The 16,716-nt window shown below is 49.4% G+C and overlaps 1 protein-coding gene across 7 annotated transcripts in view; it reads right to left on the reverse strand.

The window, feature by feature from the left end:
• Positions 1-16,716, reverse strand: part of LOC148651733 (ecotropic viral integration site 5 protein homolog) — a 67,773-nt gene that overhangs the window by 31,734 nt on the left and 19,323 nt on the right. For 3 of the 7 annotated variants that reach the window (XM_088597742.1, XM_088597744.1, XM_088597740.1), the window contains 10 exons: positions 7,980-8,169; positions 6,402-6,626; positions 5,590-5,664; positions 5,007-5,132; positions 4,421-4,564; positions 3,700-3,789; positions 3,086-3,183; positions 2,497-2,557; positions 2,169-2,222; positions 260-292 (listed from right to left, as the gene is read on the reverse strand). In XM_088597742.1, the coding sequence (XP_088453868.1) occupies positions 260-292; positions 2,169-2,222; positions 2,497-2,557; positions 3,086-3,183; positions 3,700-3,789; positions 4,421-4,564; positions 5,007-5,132; positions 5,590-5,664; positions 6,402-6,626; positions 7,980-8,169 (1,096 nt within the window). Of the gene's footprint in view, positions 1-259; positions 293-2,168; positions 2,223-2,496; positions 2,558-3,085; positions 3,184-3,699; positions 3,790-4,420; positions 4,565-5,006; positions 5,133-5,589; positions 5,665-6,401; positions 6,627-7,979; positions 8,170-8,581; positions 8,728-13,367; positions 13,842-16,716 lie in introns of those variants that run through there. The other 4 variants (XM_088597741.1, XM_088597739.1, XM_088597746.1 and 1 more) reach the window with 3 other exon arrangements.

The following is a 16,716-nucleotide window of genomic DNA, read 5'->3' on the forward strand; positions in this document are numbered from 1 at the left end:
TTCATGCAAGTGTCAACAATGAGCTCTCACTGATTTTCGAATGGATTTGTTCTGCATTTTTAAAAGCAGGGAGGATTAAGTCACATCTAACCTGATTCAGATGAAATGTTATACCTAACAGTACAGAGCAGGAGCAATGATGTCTAAGAGTGATGGAAATGCATGCACATGAAAGGAGAGCCAGCTTTCTCTCTTTTGAAAAAGAGAAAGCTGCAGCATTTCTATTTAACAAAGGCACAAGGAAAGCATAAAGATATACCTGGATCAATCTATCTGCCAAGGAAGCACTTTCCTATAAAAGGTAAAAACAAAATACACACAGAAGCATAAGAGAGAAAAACCAAAGAATCAATAAAAAGAGAAGTGACAATATTGATTTTGACATGTTCGGATTTCTTCCTCTTGATTTTCTTAACAGAAGACGGATTGGGTTGAACCGCTCACGGGCCTGGGCAGCGTGCAATTTGGCCATCAAGGAGGGAGAAAAGGAACAGCAGCCTCAGGATTCAGGAGGGTTAAGTACAGCAGTGAGCAAGGAGCAGAAGTGCGAGTGAAGCAGAGCGCAGGACAGACGTGCAGACGTGCAGGGTCAGACGAGAAACCACGCCTCCGTGTCAGTCGGGTACGTGCTGGGGTGCGTCAGTCTGGGTGCGCTCCAGTCACAAGCTCGGCCTTCCAGCCCCCTGCGCCCCTACAAGCCTTGTCCAGCCCAGGAGTGCCCCCTGTCGGCCCCCGGCCCCTGTGCTCGCCATGCAAGGGAGGAGCCCGGTCCCTGCTCCGCCTCCGGCAGCGGAGGAGACTTCGTAGGCCCATCGAGTCCCAGAACCCGCGGTCTCATCGCTGCACGCACTTTTGACCACGCACGGGGGGGAGGCGCTGGGGTATGTACTGGTACGTACAGTCACTCCAGCTCCACAATTAGATTAGGTCATATTTAAAGGGGAACTGCAACGCTACTTTTATACTTCAGGGTCAGAAAGATTCAGCAGCGCATGAGTGCATTTCAAACCACAATAAAAGTAAAATGTGCACAGTTACTTGTAAAACCTCCTGTTTACATCACAAAACAGACGTGATTTCCCAGTATACGCAGCGCCATGTTCTGCGATTCAGAACGAGGCAACAAAACATCCGGTGAGGTGATGCTGCCCTATTACACTGTAAACAGGCAGGCTTGTGAATTCACCTCTTTTAATCCAACAGAAATATTGCTCTCAATTTCAAGGTGGTTTTGCCGATAAATACATTACTTGCAGTGAAATGTCTGCTGCATGACCTGTACTTTTTCGCTCGTACATCACAATACAATAGTCATTACAGTGACTAGTGAGCAGGAAGGGCCACTTCAAGTGGCTATTTGCGTGAACCCTGCTCTCGCCTGTGGCAAGACCAGGGCTTTGTTTGACAACAATGATGACCAGACAGTACTTTCACAAAGTTCACAGTCTTAATTCAAATTTTGTAAAAAATTCTGTACCGTCAATATATTTATTTTGTGAACAAGATTTAATAACCGGTCTGAAAAACTGGGACTGCAGTTCCCCTTTAAAGCAAAACATGAGCTACTTTACAGAAGAACTTCAGAACTGGGGGCTGAAGTACTCGTAAGCCCGAGCAGGCCAGTACGCGACTCCAGGCTTCGTTGGGAATAGAACATTAGTGCAAGTCTGGCCATCAGCAAATGTCATTTAGTATATTTAATGAAATCAGCCACAAATTATTCCAGCTTACCATGCCAGTGTTAAAGTGCTCTGAAAACACTGCCCTTTTAAAAAGGCTGCTAAAATCATAACTGCTGGTTACGATTTCTGAATGCATTTTCAATGGGATAAACAAAACTGAGCTCCAGCTACACCAGGTTTCTGGAAATCTTAGAAAACATGGTGATTTTTATTATTAAGCAAAACAACAACAAAAAAAACAAGCAAAGCCAACTTTTGCTCAAAATACACAAAAAACGTTGTGCATTGCTCATTAATAAATGTATACTGTGCAAGCCCAGTTAGTGAACAAGACCAGTGTGTCTTAGTGGCCCAAATAATACACACAGAAGACTAGTTTTCTTGGTTAGTTACCAGGATACATGCTGCTGTCTGAGGATTACAGTAAAATAAGAGATGCGGGTTATTTATTCAATACCTGGTCCATACTGGTCTTACAGTACTCACTTTCTCCAGGGTGTCAATGCGCTGCTTCAGCAGTCGGTTCTCCGTGCGCAGTCTCTGGAAGACAGAGGCTCACGTGAGAGAAACGGATGAACACGACAGGCCGAGCCAGTACACTGGGGCGTCTCCTCTACAGGTCAAAGAGGCTAGGTCCCCAACCCATCTCCTGGGCTCCGTCTGTGCGCAGCACACACACACTCCTCAGAGCACGCCGGGGATCTCTCTCGATGGAGTGCAAATCTTCACCCACTTTCTGAACCAGGGCTGCTTCTAACAGCACAGTACAGGAAAACAAGTGCCCGTCGGCTTGTGAGGCCCTCACCAAACTTACCTTGATCTCAACTTGTTCTTCCATCTCCTTAGTTTTTATGGTAGTGTATTCCTTCTCTAACCTGAAAGACAACAGTGCACAGCGAAGGTAACTAAACCGTAGCCCGACAGGAAAGCCATTATAATTAGAGCAGACCCCATCTCACAATGAGACAGTCACTCTCTCCGCAATGCAGGTCTCTCACACTTGGCTTCATTTCCACAACCCGGACAGGCTGACTGAACTGACCGTCTGTGGTCATGAACAGAGAAAAGCGCGAATACAGGTATTCAAGAGGCACTGGCCCTTCAGGATCAACAGTGCATCATAAACCAGAGGGCACAAGTGGAAACTACATGGAAGTGCATTTAAACAGGGGGCACTTCTTTACAAAAAGGGTTGTGGGAGTGTGGAACAAGCCACTCATCAAGGAAGGCCTCCTCTCGCTTGTGCTGGTCATTTTGTTCCCCAGCCTGCGACCCAGGTGAGAGGAGAAACGGAGTTTGTGTTTTCAGCTCGGGCTGAAGCACGTTAAGCGAGGCCTTCGCGTCTTTGCTCACAGGGCTGCGAGCTCTTGAGGAAGCTCTGGGCGGGGATGACAGACACTCACTTCTTCATTTTCTTGGCGTTGTATTTGACTTGAAACGCAGCCTGGATCACCTTGTCCGGCCCGCTGTCCAGCTGGTGCGGGATGACCTTCTGGAAGTACTGCAAGACAGCGGGACATGAGCTCGGCAGGCCGCTGACCAGTCCCTCGCATCGCCGCACATGGCCACAGCCACAGCCAGGGAGTCAGGGAGTGACTCGTTACAGAATGAGCTGAAGTTGAACTCTTACTGTGCCTCTCATGGGAAGAGCAGCAGAGGCTGCAAATCAAAGCAGGCCTTGCTCAGAATATTGGAGAGGCTTGTTTTTGCCACACAAGGTTTTATCCTGCCACAATCCTGACATTCAAGCATGCCACAGATCCAATTCTAGAGAGGCAGAGAGTGAGAAAGGGATCGGCTCTCTCCTTTCAGGAGGTAACACTGCGAGATGTAACCAGCCTAACAAAAACAGAAATAATGCCAGCAAAAGGTTGTCTTGGGAAGAAGAAGTCATTTCTTGGTTTCAGAAAGTTTCCTCCCGGTAGATGTAAATGTGGGCTTCAAAAATGTGTGTGCAGTAAAAACTACAGCATCTTGTCACAAAATCCTTATTGTTTAAGAAGAAATGAAGTCTTACCTGTAACATTCCCTCCATGTCAAGCTGCATTAGTTCTGCTTGATTCATTTGCAGGATAGCTAATCCAACACGGAACACAATCTCTAAACCCTGCCGAGAAAGGAACGCAAAGTGATGTTAACCGTTAAGCAGGGAGCTGCGTCAGCATGCATAGGCTGCAAAGGAAAAGCCTAAGCCTACGCCACAGCCGAAATGTGTCTCTTTTCTTTCCCTTTCAGCATGGAATGAACCTTGAATGTTAACAGTGCCTTACAAAATTAGATGCAATGATGCATCTCAGAGTCAATTACTTTTGTCTGCCAGCAGGTGGCCACCTCTGCCTTTGAGCCGATGACAGCAGGCCTCTCCTCTCCTGAAGCCCGGCATGGCAGACACCTGTGCTGAACATCAGCTTCCTGATTGCTCAACGACTGACAACAGTCCTTTCTCTCGGAGAGAAGGGGATATTATCCGCAGGGTAAAAAAAAAACCAAGCAGCAGAACAGAAAAAAAAAAACAAGTGACTTGTATTTTGATGTAGCGAAAACAGGGATATTGCAGTCTATAATCTGATTAAAAGAGAGATGGGTTTTTGAGAGTCAATGGACCAGAATGTGCTTGAGCTGCTGTGAGCCTGCACACTGCGGCTGGCCTTCTTGCTCTCAAGAGACATGAGCCCGTCCCCTCGAGGATCTGTAGACCAGAGCTCCAGCCACCCGGCACGGCAGGAGCACAGACTCACCTCACACATGAAGACGTCAAAGATCCTGGTGGCCACAGACAGGGGGAAGGAAGTGAGGAAGATGGTGAGAAACCAGGAGGAGGCGTACATGGAGGTGTGGAAGCTCTGGGCCTGGAAGTGCACGTGCAGCTCAGGGAGCTGCTCCTGGAGAGACACGCGGACAGTCAGAGCGCAGCTCGGGGACGCCGGCCACAGGACTCGCGCGCAGCCCGTGCGTGCCATACTGATGACGGAAAGCACAGCACCCGAACGCTCACCTCACGTCTGGAAGCTGAACCCAGAAAAGGCACGAGCTTGAGCTATCCCCCCACCAGCTTTTGCCTATGGTATGAGAGGATGCCACTAGCAAAAACCTGAAATGGATCAAACTGCTACATAGTGGGAGTTTGTGTGAGGGGGGCATTCTGCTCATGTCACAGGCACCCCTTTACAACAGCTTGGAATCCAGACTGGCAGTGGTTCAGAACAGCACTTTACAGCAAAGCACCTCCGCGTTTAGCCCGAGTGCCCCCCTGTGCAGATCTGCCCTGTGCAATGGTCAAGCTGCTGTGCTCAGGATGCTCGAGCGCGCAGGTCTTCACCTTACCTGAATCATGCACTCAAACTGGTACATGCAGAGCCCCAGCTCCGCCATGCTGGGTTTGAAGAGCTCTCTCAGCCGGTAGTCTTGCATTAGTTTCACAAACACACAGAAGGCTTCCTCTTCTGGCATCTGCGTGGAGAGAGCATACAAACAGGCTTCAGTACTCTTCCTTCCCCCCAGTCCTTACGACAAAGGAGGCTTCATGCCTCCAGACACAGCCGGCTGTGTGTTTCGGATCTGGGCACTGATATCTCATAAAATAATTCAGGGCCTAAGAAAGCAGCTCTAATCTAGCCACTAATTTCAATCAATTCTGTAAGTAAACTGCACTGCAGTTGCAGAAACATAAGACATCTGTGCATAGTTTGGGCTTTAGATAGGACTCTGTGTTTATTTAAGATTACTAAGGAAAACGGAGCGAATTGCAAGTGTCTTTCTGATCATTCTTTAGCATACTTGATCGCTTTTAATCACCCTGTCCTTTGAAAACAAAACCATGCACAAGTATGGGAAATCCCGAGCTTCAGAAAAACTCCCAAATCTCGAAAGGACGAAACACACAAGAAGCACAAGGACGCTTTCTCACCTGCATGAGCAGCAGCCCGACAATGAAAGCACTCCCTTGGCAGTAGCCAACCTCCCGGTCAACCAGGGAGTAAGCCTGCAAAGACAGGCATGTGAGTGTGGGAAACAGCTGCACACATGTCCACACCCTGTCTCTCCTCAACCTGCGCCCGGGACACAGGCTGCTCGAGCTGCACAGGTTACAGCTGTGGCTCTTGGGGAGAGAGCCCAGCTGGCTTTCCGTTTTTCACGGCAGGCAATTCCAGTTGCCACCACAAAAACTGGAATTGCAAAAAAATGTAACGTAGACGCGCATTTAAAAGACTTTTTTTTACGTGAATCACAGAAAATCCTTACAGCAGAGGCTAGCCTCGGTAGCACATTACTTAAAAATAGTTAATAGAGGATGGCAGAAAAAGACTTCTTTCCCTTTGGTGCAATCAAATAGTTCTTCTTGAGGACAGACGGGGCATGATGGAGTATATTCAATGGCAATAAGCAGTTTACATTCATTGCAGATACAGGGAGGAGGACTAAATCTGGTGTTCCACTAGGTGGTGCTATATATTATTGAGGCACTACCACTTGTTGGGAAGGTGTGTGGTTACCACTAGTACACAGCGCCACCTAGTGGCAATCCACAGATGGTCCTCCACCCTTCACTTGCAAATCCTATGGCTGGAGCCTGAAAATAAAATTAAAACTTCTCTTCACATTAAAAAGAAGAGCTGCAAACCACACAGAAACACAGGAAAAGGAAATGGAGTCACCAAAACTTGGCCTTCAGGGTTGAGGGCCAATCCTCTAGTGCTCCCGAACTGGAAGAGCCCTGACCTTCATGACGTTGAAGAGCACCTCCTGCCCCAGGCTGTCCTTCTCCTTGAAGAACTCGTGCTCGGGGTAGGTCCGTGCGATGTCCCGGCGGATGAGCTTCTCGCAGGGCGATGTCATCTTCAGCAGCTCGGAGTACTGGTCCTTGATGGGCATACTCTGTGCGTTGCACAGCAGCTGCCAGACGATGGCCCTGAAGTGGTGGGGGATCCCCTTCCTGACGAGCTCCTGCGCGGAGAGGGGCGCGGCCCGTGTTAGCGAGGCCAGCCTCACCGCGAGCAGCTCACCGCGAGACGCACGCACCCTAGCCAGCTCCGCGGCTGCAGGGGCTGCCACCTTTCATGAAGCGACCGCGGTATTTTAAAGAAGTGATTTATTACTTAAACAGTGGCCAACGCCTGCTGGGGAGGGGATTGGGGAGATGCATGGAGCAGAAGCCATTCACTAGCAAGACATTAACGCACTGCGACCATGTGGCATTTTGTTTGCATCTTTAAACAGTCCCTGTATGAGCGTGTGTGTGTGCGCGCGTGTGTGTCTGCGGGCCCCCTGCGATGGGCTGGCACCTGTGCAGCGTTTTTTCTGCCTCGCACCTCTGGTCCACCACTCTAGGCTCCGGCTCACTGCGAGTTATTGGAAATGGAGGAATTTTCGTCTGGCAGTAGGACCGATGTTTTCCTGCCATAATCTTACTTATGGTTAGTAAGATAAACTGCATCCGCTTTTCATAACTAACAGTCAGAAATGCAGTAGACCTACTGGTCTGATGTGATATAAGATTACTGGAGGAAGAAAAGACGTCATTTGCATTTCACAGGTCTCGTCGTGATTCAAAAGTCCTCGGTTGTTTTTGATGACAAAGAGAATAAAATCAGCTTGAACGTCAGCGACCCTCTCTGTCTCCCCAAGGGGGAACCAGGTCTCCTCTCAGGCCTCTGACGCCGTACCACCGTCTAGTTCCTGTTGGAGACACTGCTTACGTCACAGCTGACAGAGAAGACACTCCGGACACAATATGAAGTGATCCACCCGGACAAATCCATAAGCAAAATGTACAAATCTAGTAAACATGGATACAGGCAAAACGGCTTTGGCTGCTGTTAAAATCCAGAGCCAGGTGGAAGGTCTATGATCGGAAACGCAACGACAAATAGCACAGCACTGAGCCAGGGTGTCACAGAGATCTGGAAATAGATGAGAGGGGGGCTTTTGTGTCTTCTGACAACAAATCTGACAACACCAGGACTTGGCCTCGGGGACGTGACTGGATCACAGGACTCGAGTCACGAAGCAAAAGCTCAAGCGCTGGCAAAGAGGAAAGGAGGAGGTGACCCGAGGCAAGACCGTGTGCACAGAAGCAGCTCAGCAGGGCAGCCGGCTCACAGTGGTGCTGCCTCTGTAACCACAGGGTCCAAGACCTAACACTGCTCCTCTGAAGAGCGCCACAACCGGATCTCCAGAAACGCAGTCCTGCTTTCGATTCTGGGCCGGAGTGGGACGTCTGCAGCGGACCTGGACTGGTGCCGGACAGAGTTTCTGCGCCGCTCCCTGCCCCTCCCCCTCTTCCTCCACGGGCCTCACCTTGAGCTGCTTCTCCTTCTTCTTGCGCACATCCTCCCACTCGTTGACGACGCGGCCCCAGAGGATCCAGGAGTCCTCCTCCAGGTGGCCCAGGTTGCTGGAGGCCGAGGAGCTGGACACCAGCGAGGAGCCGCTGTTCCTGCGGGAGCCGTTGACCGAGCGCAGGGACTTGCTGTCCGTCTCCAGGAGCCTGTGGGGCAGACGGCACGCGTTACAATCCAGGGCGGCGCGCCGGGGACCCACGCCGCGCAGTCCCGCCCCTGCTGCCCTTAACGAGCCAGACCAGCGGCTCACTGGCTGCACTGGTCCAGCTCAGCGGCTGCTTTAAAGAGCACCTGACACCCCTCCCCTCCGGCACCAGGACCGGACACCCCAGTGCAGACTGCCAAGGCCTAGAAACATTCCCCACGGCAGAGTTCGGGACTTTGCAGGTTCCCCCCCAAAAAAAGCAAAGCCCTTTAGTCGAAATGTGCTTCAAAACCATTTAAAAGGATGATCTCAAACTTCAACTGGACAGAATAAAGCTATGCAGTAGTTTTGTGTTGCACACTGAAATAAAGCAGAACCCTGCACCGGTGGTGTAGTGTACAATATTCACCTACCTTAGGTAGTCCATCAGCATGATCTACACTTCCTGACCCCACACGAACAAACAGAACTTGAATTCAGTCAAACCACGCGTGAGATTTCACTAAAGTAAATGTCCGTGGCGAACGTCAGTACTGTCAAAGTAACCCCTGGAGACGGTACATTCTGCATCAGCCCTTTTGCTAAAAATCCAAGAAACTTCCTCTCTCGAAGCTTTTGTAGTTAAGTTTTCTATACCGTTTCCTCTTTTTTAATCGATTTTCTTGATGGACATGAATATCCAGTTTCGGCAGGGGCAAACTGTATACCGCACCTCCAGTGCGAACAGAGACCTTTATCACAGCACAGGAGAACCTGGCCTTGTGCGCCGGAGGCGTTTGTTATGACTCGCCTGGTACAATGGCTATGACATTAAAATGTTCCAGTAGGATGCACAATAAATACCCAAACACCTACCATCTGCCCTAAGCATCAAAGGTTAAGTTTAATGACCTATAGAGATCATTTCTGGCAAACAAACTGCTGTCTTGGGTAGACATCATTAAAAACAGCATATATCAACTCTTCCACAGCAGGCCGCCCACTGAAGCTCAGCAGGCATGAGCCTGGTCAGTACCGGGATGGGAGACGTCCCGGGATGGGAGACGTCCCGGGAAAGCTAAGGCTGCTGCTGGAAGAGGTCAGTAGGGGGACGCTCACCCTGCGGTCTGTGTGGGTCCGAATGCCCCAGTATAGTGAGTGTGGCTGCACACTGGTGGTGGTAGAGCAGACATCCCATCACCTGTAATGTACTTTGAGTGGAGCATCCAGAAAAGTGCTATGTAAGTATATGGATTATAAATATAGCATCTAATTTGCTTGGATGTTGGTAACTACTGGCCTACCAACAGTAGAGTATCCACCTCAACAACATGGCTGGGCAAATCACTCCACACTCCCACCACCCTCTGTGTATAGACGTGCCTCCTTTCGCCTAGTTCACAGGTTACACCTCTATTTCCAGCAATACAGTCACTCACAGAAAACACATCCCCGAACTACACGTTTGTTGAGCTCCTTCAACTGGTTTTGGTCTTGACAAATATGTCAGTGGCTCTCCAGGCAGCTCCACTTCCCAGCTCCCCAGGGGGCCAGCAGGAGCCCCATAGATCAGGCAAAGGTGCGACAGACCCCCCCTTGTGAAAAGAGCCGACGCAACGCCGGAAGCCCACCAGAAAGACCGACAGCGCTCACAGCAGCCGGAAGCATGGTGTGCGTATTGAAATCACACTCCACTGCTGCTCAAGACAGCTGGAGCACCAGGAACCAAGACACCTTCCGGCCCCGTGCTGGAGGAGAGGACACTTAACTACACAGCGCCCGGCTTCAAGGGCTCACGGACAAGCCTCTCGGAGTCATCCCGCATCCCGCGACACTCACAGCTGCCATCAAAGGCACCTCTGAGCAACACCCCTTCAGTGCTGCAAGAGCCATGTGCCTGCGAGACAGTTCCAGAGCTCCCAGCCGCGGGCTGCTCGGCTGAGGTCACGCAAACAAGATTAAAGCCTTAAAAGACGTCTCCCAAATCAGTCGTGATTAGCGTGGCTAACGTGCAGCGCAAACTTCCAGAGGGACGGCAACAAAGGGTTTATGTCTGACATAGAGACAGGCTGGTTCACCAGCTCTGCACTCCTGACCCTAAGGGAAGGGGTTTTCATCCTCAATCTCCCTACAGCAGTGAAAAAATGAGGCGCCATTAGCCCGTCACTCTTGCGGTTTGCTTGTCCAGGCTACACTCCCCCCCCCCTCGACTGCCGGTCAGCCGCGACGGGCGCAGCGCGGACATGGGAACTCGATACCCACACGAGCAGCTTCTGTGGAACCGGTGAAGCAGCCGCGGGGAGCGGCTTCTCCAGAAAAAGAGAAACCCGATCTCGGAAACTGCTGGTACACGTTTCGTGACAGCACGGCAGGGGGTTGCGACTGAAAGACGGAACAGCTTCTCTCAGAAAGACAGCGGCCCTTTGACAGCTTCTTTTAAACCGCAGGGAAAGCATTTCACACTACAAAAAGACCTGTTGTCCAATAGCATCGGCTTTCTCGGTGTAAAAACCGTTTCCCAGGTCATTATAGTCTAGTGCGGTTAAAAAGGAAAGGATCGGAGCGACCCTCCTCTGTGTCACAAGGACGTCCACGTGAGGCCGATGTTTTTCTCTGGCACTGCCATTGCCGACCCCGATACCCTGCAGCAGGGGCACTGCTGAAACAGCCTCAGGATAATGCGTCTCGCAGGTAATTACATCACATCGATGTCAGTCCCCAAGTGTGCCACTGGTGAGATGTACTGCCATCCATTTTTATTTTTACGCCTAGTGTCTTGCTGGGAGCTCTGAAAGCGCTGCAGGCCTCATTTGAGCTGGTTATTAAGAAAAGAAAAATGGAAAATTTCAGACCTATGCAACTATTAAACTGGAGAATGCACATGCCTTTTCTGATTTATGGGTTACAAAAGGATTTTACTCAGGGAGAAATATTGTCTACTACCTTACAGGACAAGAGAACCTAGTTGTGTAGCTATCAACTGACAGTATTTTCCCTTGAGTCTCCTACAGATCATAATGGGGAGTACAGTTCACTTCACATCTTTTCTCTTCAGAAACACCACTAAGCAATGTGCTCAACAAGACGTACAGAACCGCGTAGCCTGAGTGCTATTAAGCCAAGGCTGTGCAGATCAGATGCCCTCGTCTGAACCGCGTGGAGATGCATCAGCCTCTACAAGGGGAAACGAGACGTTTCACCCTCTTTCGCGCGCTGCTGGGTGAGCTTTCACAGTTTCGCTTGGGAGTGTTCGCAGCTACCCGAGCCGCCAACAGCTTCCTTTACCCAGAAGGTCAGTTTCTGAACAACAGAACCGCACCGCATTTCATTCACTGCAGATGATGCATTGCTCAGGAAGCTTTTTGGGCGTTTGTCATTTACTAAAAATAAACATGGATATTTTTTTAATAAGAACACAAGTGGTGGCAGACAGAGTGAAAACAATCAGTCTGCGCTGACAGCTGTGGCCTCTGCTTTGGCTGACCCAGTTGGACAGCACACACTGGACAGTACGTCACGTATAGCCAACCGATCCACAAATGCACAAACCTAAAGCCCAAACCAGAGTAAAAAGCCTGCACATAATCTGCAGCACTGTGTCTTTAAGAGTGCACAGCCCCACAGAATGCCTTGGGCTCAAGCAGCATTAAATAGCTGCATATGTTAAGCTTTTTATTAGCCAAATTTAGCAATGCAATCCCATGATTAAAATGTCGATCGTGTTCTGTTTGGGCTGCACTCTGGCCTGAAGTTGTCCTCCAGGGGGATGGACCTCCAGCACAGGGCCTGTTCCGATGGAGAAAAAAGACCACATTGTGTCCTTCATCCATATTTTTTCCACAGTGAACTAAATTCTTCACAAGCATCCCTACAGCCAAAGAAAAATGATTTGCAGAAACAGAAACGGTTTTATGAAGGACATGGTGGGTATGTCACAAGTCTCCCACTGAACAGCTATCCTGAGAAGCAGCTGGAGGTGCTGTAACACCTGATCCTGCACAGGTGCATCTGACAGGGAGGTCACTCTGCCATCACACCATCCTGAGCAAACACCCGCCTTTCAGCTTCAGCACAGAGTCCCGCAAGAAACAGCATTTTGGAATACGGTTACAAACACACCATCTTCTTACACTGCTTAACCAGATAAGATTCCTGGAAATGAAGTCTTCAGTGTCATTTTTGCTGTGAAGATGCTATTCTGCACTTTCTGGGTGCAACATTCAGCCAGGATTTCCATTTCCAACTCCACGCCTAATGAACAGGCCGAAGATCTACAGAGGCAATGAAGACCACTATGTATAGAAGAACACTGAGCTGCAATGTGCTGAAATTAATTTTTGATGTACCTTGGGTTCACCAATTGTTTGGGAAGTCAACCAAAATCCATTCTTACCACATATGCAGCATCTGGGCAGCAAACTGAAGAAGACTTCTTCTTCTTCAAAACAAGTGCACAATTTTTAATAACACCTCACGTGCTACAAAGTGCTTCTGTAGCTCAGCTAAGATCCACACCTGGGTTAAAACAGCAGAGGCTCTGCACATGTTCATGAGAAGCCCAGGAACAAGCGCACAAGCAGCACAGACGAGCACAGACCTCACAGCATCCAGGGGTTTGAAAACTAGCAAAAGTACAACAAATCCATCAGAACTCATTAACACGAACGAGCTTTTTAGAATTCTACAGAAAGATGTTAGGAAGGGCTTCTCTCTTTTTTTAAAAAAAAAAAAGCTTAGAAACCAAAACCAAAGACGCTGTGACATTTTCTGTGCTGGAATGTTCTTGTCCAGGCTATTTCATTCAAAGCAACGACGCAGGTCACAATTAAGACCAGAAGAGTGCAGACTCAGGTCAAGTAAGGGTTAATCCTGTACTTGGTCCTTGTCTTGGAAACAAATATTGTCTCAATTATTCACTCAACACCAAGCATTACAGCTGAAAAACAAAGTATTTTTTCCCACCACCCATCCTATATCCTAAAAACCTTCCGTAACAAGACAACGGTGAAACTCACGAGGCCTCCACTCCGGCCTGTTTTCCTGCTGCAGGCTGGCTTCTCTGGCAATTATTTACCAGCAGTCGAACAGCAAAGAGCAGGACCCTGAGGAACCGCTGAGGAATTTTCAGCAGCACCGCAAGAGTGGCCGGGGGGGCCTTCAGCCCGCCCGGAGCCGGAAGAGTCGGGCCGAGACGCGGGAGGGCCCGGAAGCTGCGCTTACCGTGGGCCGCTCATAGCTCTCCTCGCCGCCTCGCGGACCGGGCCTGGACCAGGGAGCAGCGGCACGCTCGCTCGCTCGCTGCTCTTCTCAGGAGCCAGGGCAGGGCAGTGCCAAGGCCCTTCTCCAGCTCTGCCCCCCGCCTGGCGCCTTCACAGCGCAATGACCTCTCCCTGGCCTGGAACAACGGCAGCTCCTCGCAGGAGACGGACCGACGCACTAGGACCCTCCGGGCTTCCCTGCCACGGCACACTTCCACATTGTCATCTAGGCAGCCGTCGGCCTCATTCAGCAGACCTAATCATCAGAGCACCGCCTCAAAAACACCCACGCTAATAAATAAAAGCAACCTTTATCTAGAGCAGCACCGTCTTTAGCATGTGAGAACTACAACACAAAATTCAACAGCCCCCTAAGATGTCTCAACCCGTGAGATGACGGGCCTGGCTCAGGAAGTATTTTGACCCCAGCATTTGTTTGACAGCGTGTAACCCTGCATTCTCGCACAACAGGACTTTGGACGGCTCCACTGGGCCTGCGCAAGAGGATAATGAGCAGAGGGGAGCTTCAGCTGCCTTAAGGGCGCCACAGTTCCTAGAGTGCCAAAAGAAAGCGAGAGTGGCTCAAACGTGGCGTTTTCCGTCTCTAGCGATCACAGAGAAGCACGGCCTATATTTCGGCACAAAGAAAGCTGGGTTTCCCCCTGAAGGCACGTTGCCATCTTAGTCTTGCCCTGGCAGGAGGGAACACCCTCGCAAGTCCAGAAGCACCCCGACATCCTACAGCCTTGCAGATCCAGGAGCACCCCGAAATCCAGGTCCTCCTCCAGGAATACAGAGGTGTTCCAAAGCAATGTGCGCAGCAAATCTACACCAACCGGGAAAATCAATATTCAGCTTCAGACATCTGCAGGAAAAAAATATACTGTACTCGTCCAATTCCAAATTCAACGTCAGTCCTACTACAGATGTTATTGTTGAGTGGGATTTCATTTTAGACGAAGACATGCATTCCTTTGAGATTACTTGAACACATACAGGCGCTGCTCCTTTTGGTAATTATCTCTCCAGACACACTGAAAGTAATCAATTTCTCAGGGCGAAGCCAGTCCCTTTAATTCTGTAATTATAGTTTTGCTGAATAGACCACACTTAGGAAAGGCACAAACTTGCATCACCGTGAGTCATACTTAAACAGAAGCAAAGAATCCTTAGAGGCAAACCTTTAGGACAGAGTGCAAACTCTGCACACGGAGCACACCCGATGCACAACAGCAGAGGCTAAAACTCTCAGACTGACAGCTGTTACACTTAGAAAGTGAACAGGAGGGTGAACAAGTAAAACAGCAATGAGAGCTCTTCCGGGGGTGGGTGCAGGAATGGATTCAAGATGCACAAACTCCACTTCTGGAGTTTCTTCCATAAAGACACTGAGGGAGTCCAGCTAGCACTGAGAGTTTAGAACCAGTCACTCCAGATAAACCTGTGCAATATCCAACTGTCAGGAGAGCATCACTAACTCACAATGAAGGGAAGAGGCACAGATGATTGGAAAACTAGAAAGGCACCATGCAACACTCACTTTCAAAAGTGTCTGACGCAGGTGCTGCACTGACTTGTCTACTGATCTGAAGGCTTCAGCGCTGAAACCTTTTAAAATGCGAGAGGCAAGTGTTCGTTTTACACAACCAAACCTCTGATCCGCTTTTGCAAATGTTTCCAAAGTGCTTGGAAAATACAACCCAAAGGCTATGTTGTACAAAATCTGTTCTTCTTCCACATTGTGAACAGCTGAAGTACAACAAAGAGCTGCGCCAGTTATCACACTAAAGCAGAAAACGCTGAATGACAGAACCCCAGCGGCCTACGCATTCTGGTGATTTACAGCCAGGAGGAGGAAGATTTTTTAAGCGCTTCCCCATATAAATGGAGAACAAATTTCTATAATTGCAGAAACTTCTGGGCCAGTATTCCACCCACGACTGCACTACAGCAGAGCCATCATGTTCTATAAACGTCAGGGGAAAGAAACTGACTCCAGTGTTATCCGGTGTTGAAGACACCGGATAACACTTTAAACTAGGCTTCGCTTCCTCCTGTACCTTCAGACACAAGCTCTTTCACACCAGGCTTCCTGCTCCCAAGTCACACGGACTCGTCGGTCACCTGCTGGTCATTTCATGGTACAACAAATAAAGCTCTCGATTATAGACTAATTGGACTAATTACAGACCCAATTACAGAATATACATCTAAAACGGAGCTTGCATCACATAATTGGACACTTGTCCCCCGAGAGGCTTTCAGTGTTGTGAAACAATGCTCTGTGCTGCAGCTCCTTGAACGTGCGAGACACGGCAGAGGAGCAGAGACTCTTACTGTTGCGTTTCCTTAAACCCACAGAGATCTTAAGAGCACAGCAGGCCAACTAAAGCAGGGTTTCCCAAGGCCCACACACACACAGACACACACACACACCTGCCCGGCTTTCTTCCAGCTGATCCCTCTGTTGTCTTAATAACAGGAGTCATTTGAACCATTTGATTTGCTTCAGCTTTTCCACTTGCAGAAAGGCAACCTCTGACTCCATTCATTTCATTAGCAGCAGAAAATTCCATCTTTTTCAGTGTGTGTGGTGGTGGTGGTGGGGGAATCAGTTGCTCCAATGCAGCAACTTAATGGTTTTATTAAGGCTTCAATTAAGTAATTAAACCAGGCAGGACTGAAAAACTGAACTGGGAGCCCCCCAAGATATCACTCCCATGGGGTACAGTAGCCGACTGATGCTGAGCACCTGATCCTCTTGCAGTCGAGGCTGGTAAACCAGTCGACTCATCTGGACAGGCAACATGCGGAAAACCACAGTACCACCCGGCCGACGCGGAACGATACAGGAATAAAACCGAGGCAGAGGACAGAGAAGTGGGCTCTCCACTCTTTTACTCATCCGTACACTTTAAAATAAGTCCTGCTCACACCCGGAGTTACACAAAGCACAGAACTTCACGATCAGGGAAGTGTGAAATAAGAAAAATCTAAATACGATACACGAGGGGGGAGCCAGCAGATGACTGACCTTTCCTAAACCTCAAGACATCTGCTGAGGGAGACCCCATCTGTCTTCCCCGGTGACCGTGTGGGTCAGGGCAGTGGGGGCAGGCCAGGAGCAGGCTGGACACCGCCCCCCAGCTCTCCGGAGCTGCCACAGATGACCAGGTGGGTGAAACAGCTGGACCCACTGTTTCCTGCGTACATGCGGACATGTACAAACTATTATACATTTTTTATTCTTGCACGAAATACTGCTATTTACACTTTTCAGTTAAGAAAACTGCTATCACTGTACTTGACAG

This window comes from Lepisosteus platostomus, chromosome 11 (assembly GCF_059453375.1).
Source record: "Lepisosteus platostomus isolate fLepPlt1 chromosome 11, fLepPlt1.hap1, whole genome shotgun sequence".
Lineage (NCBI taxonomy): Eukaryota > Metazoa > Chordata > Actinopteri > Semionotiformes > Lepisosteidae > Lepisosteus > Lepisosteus platostomus.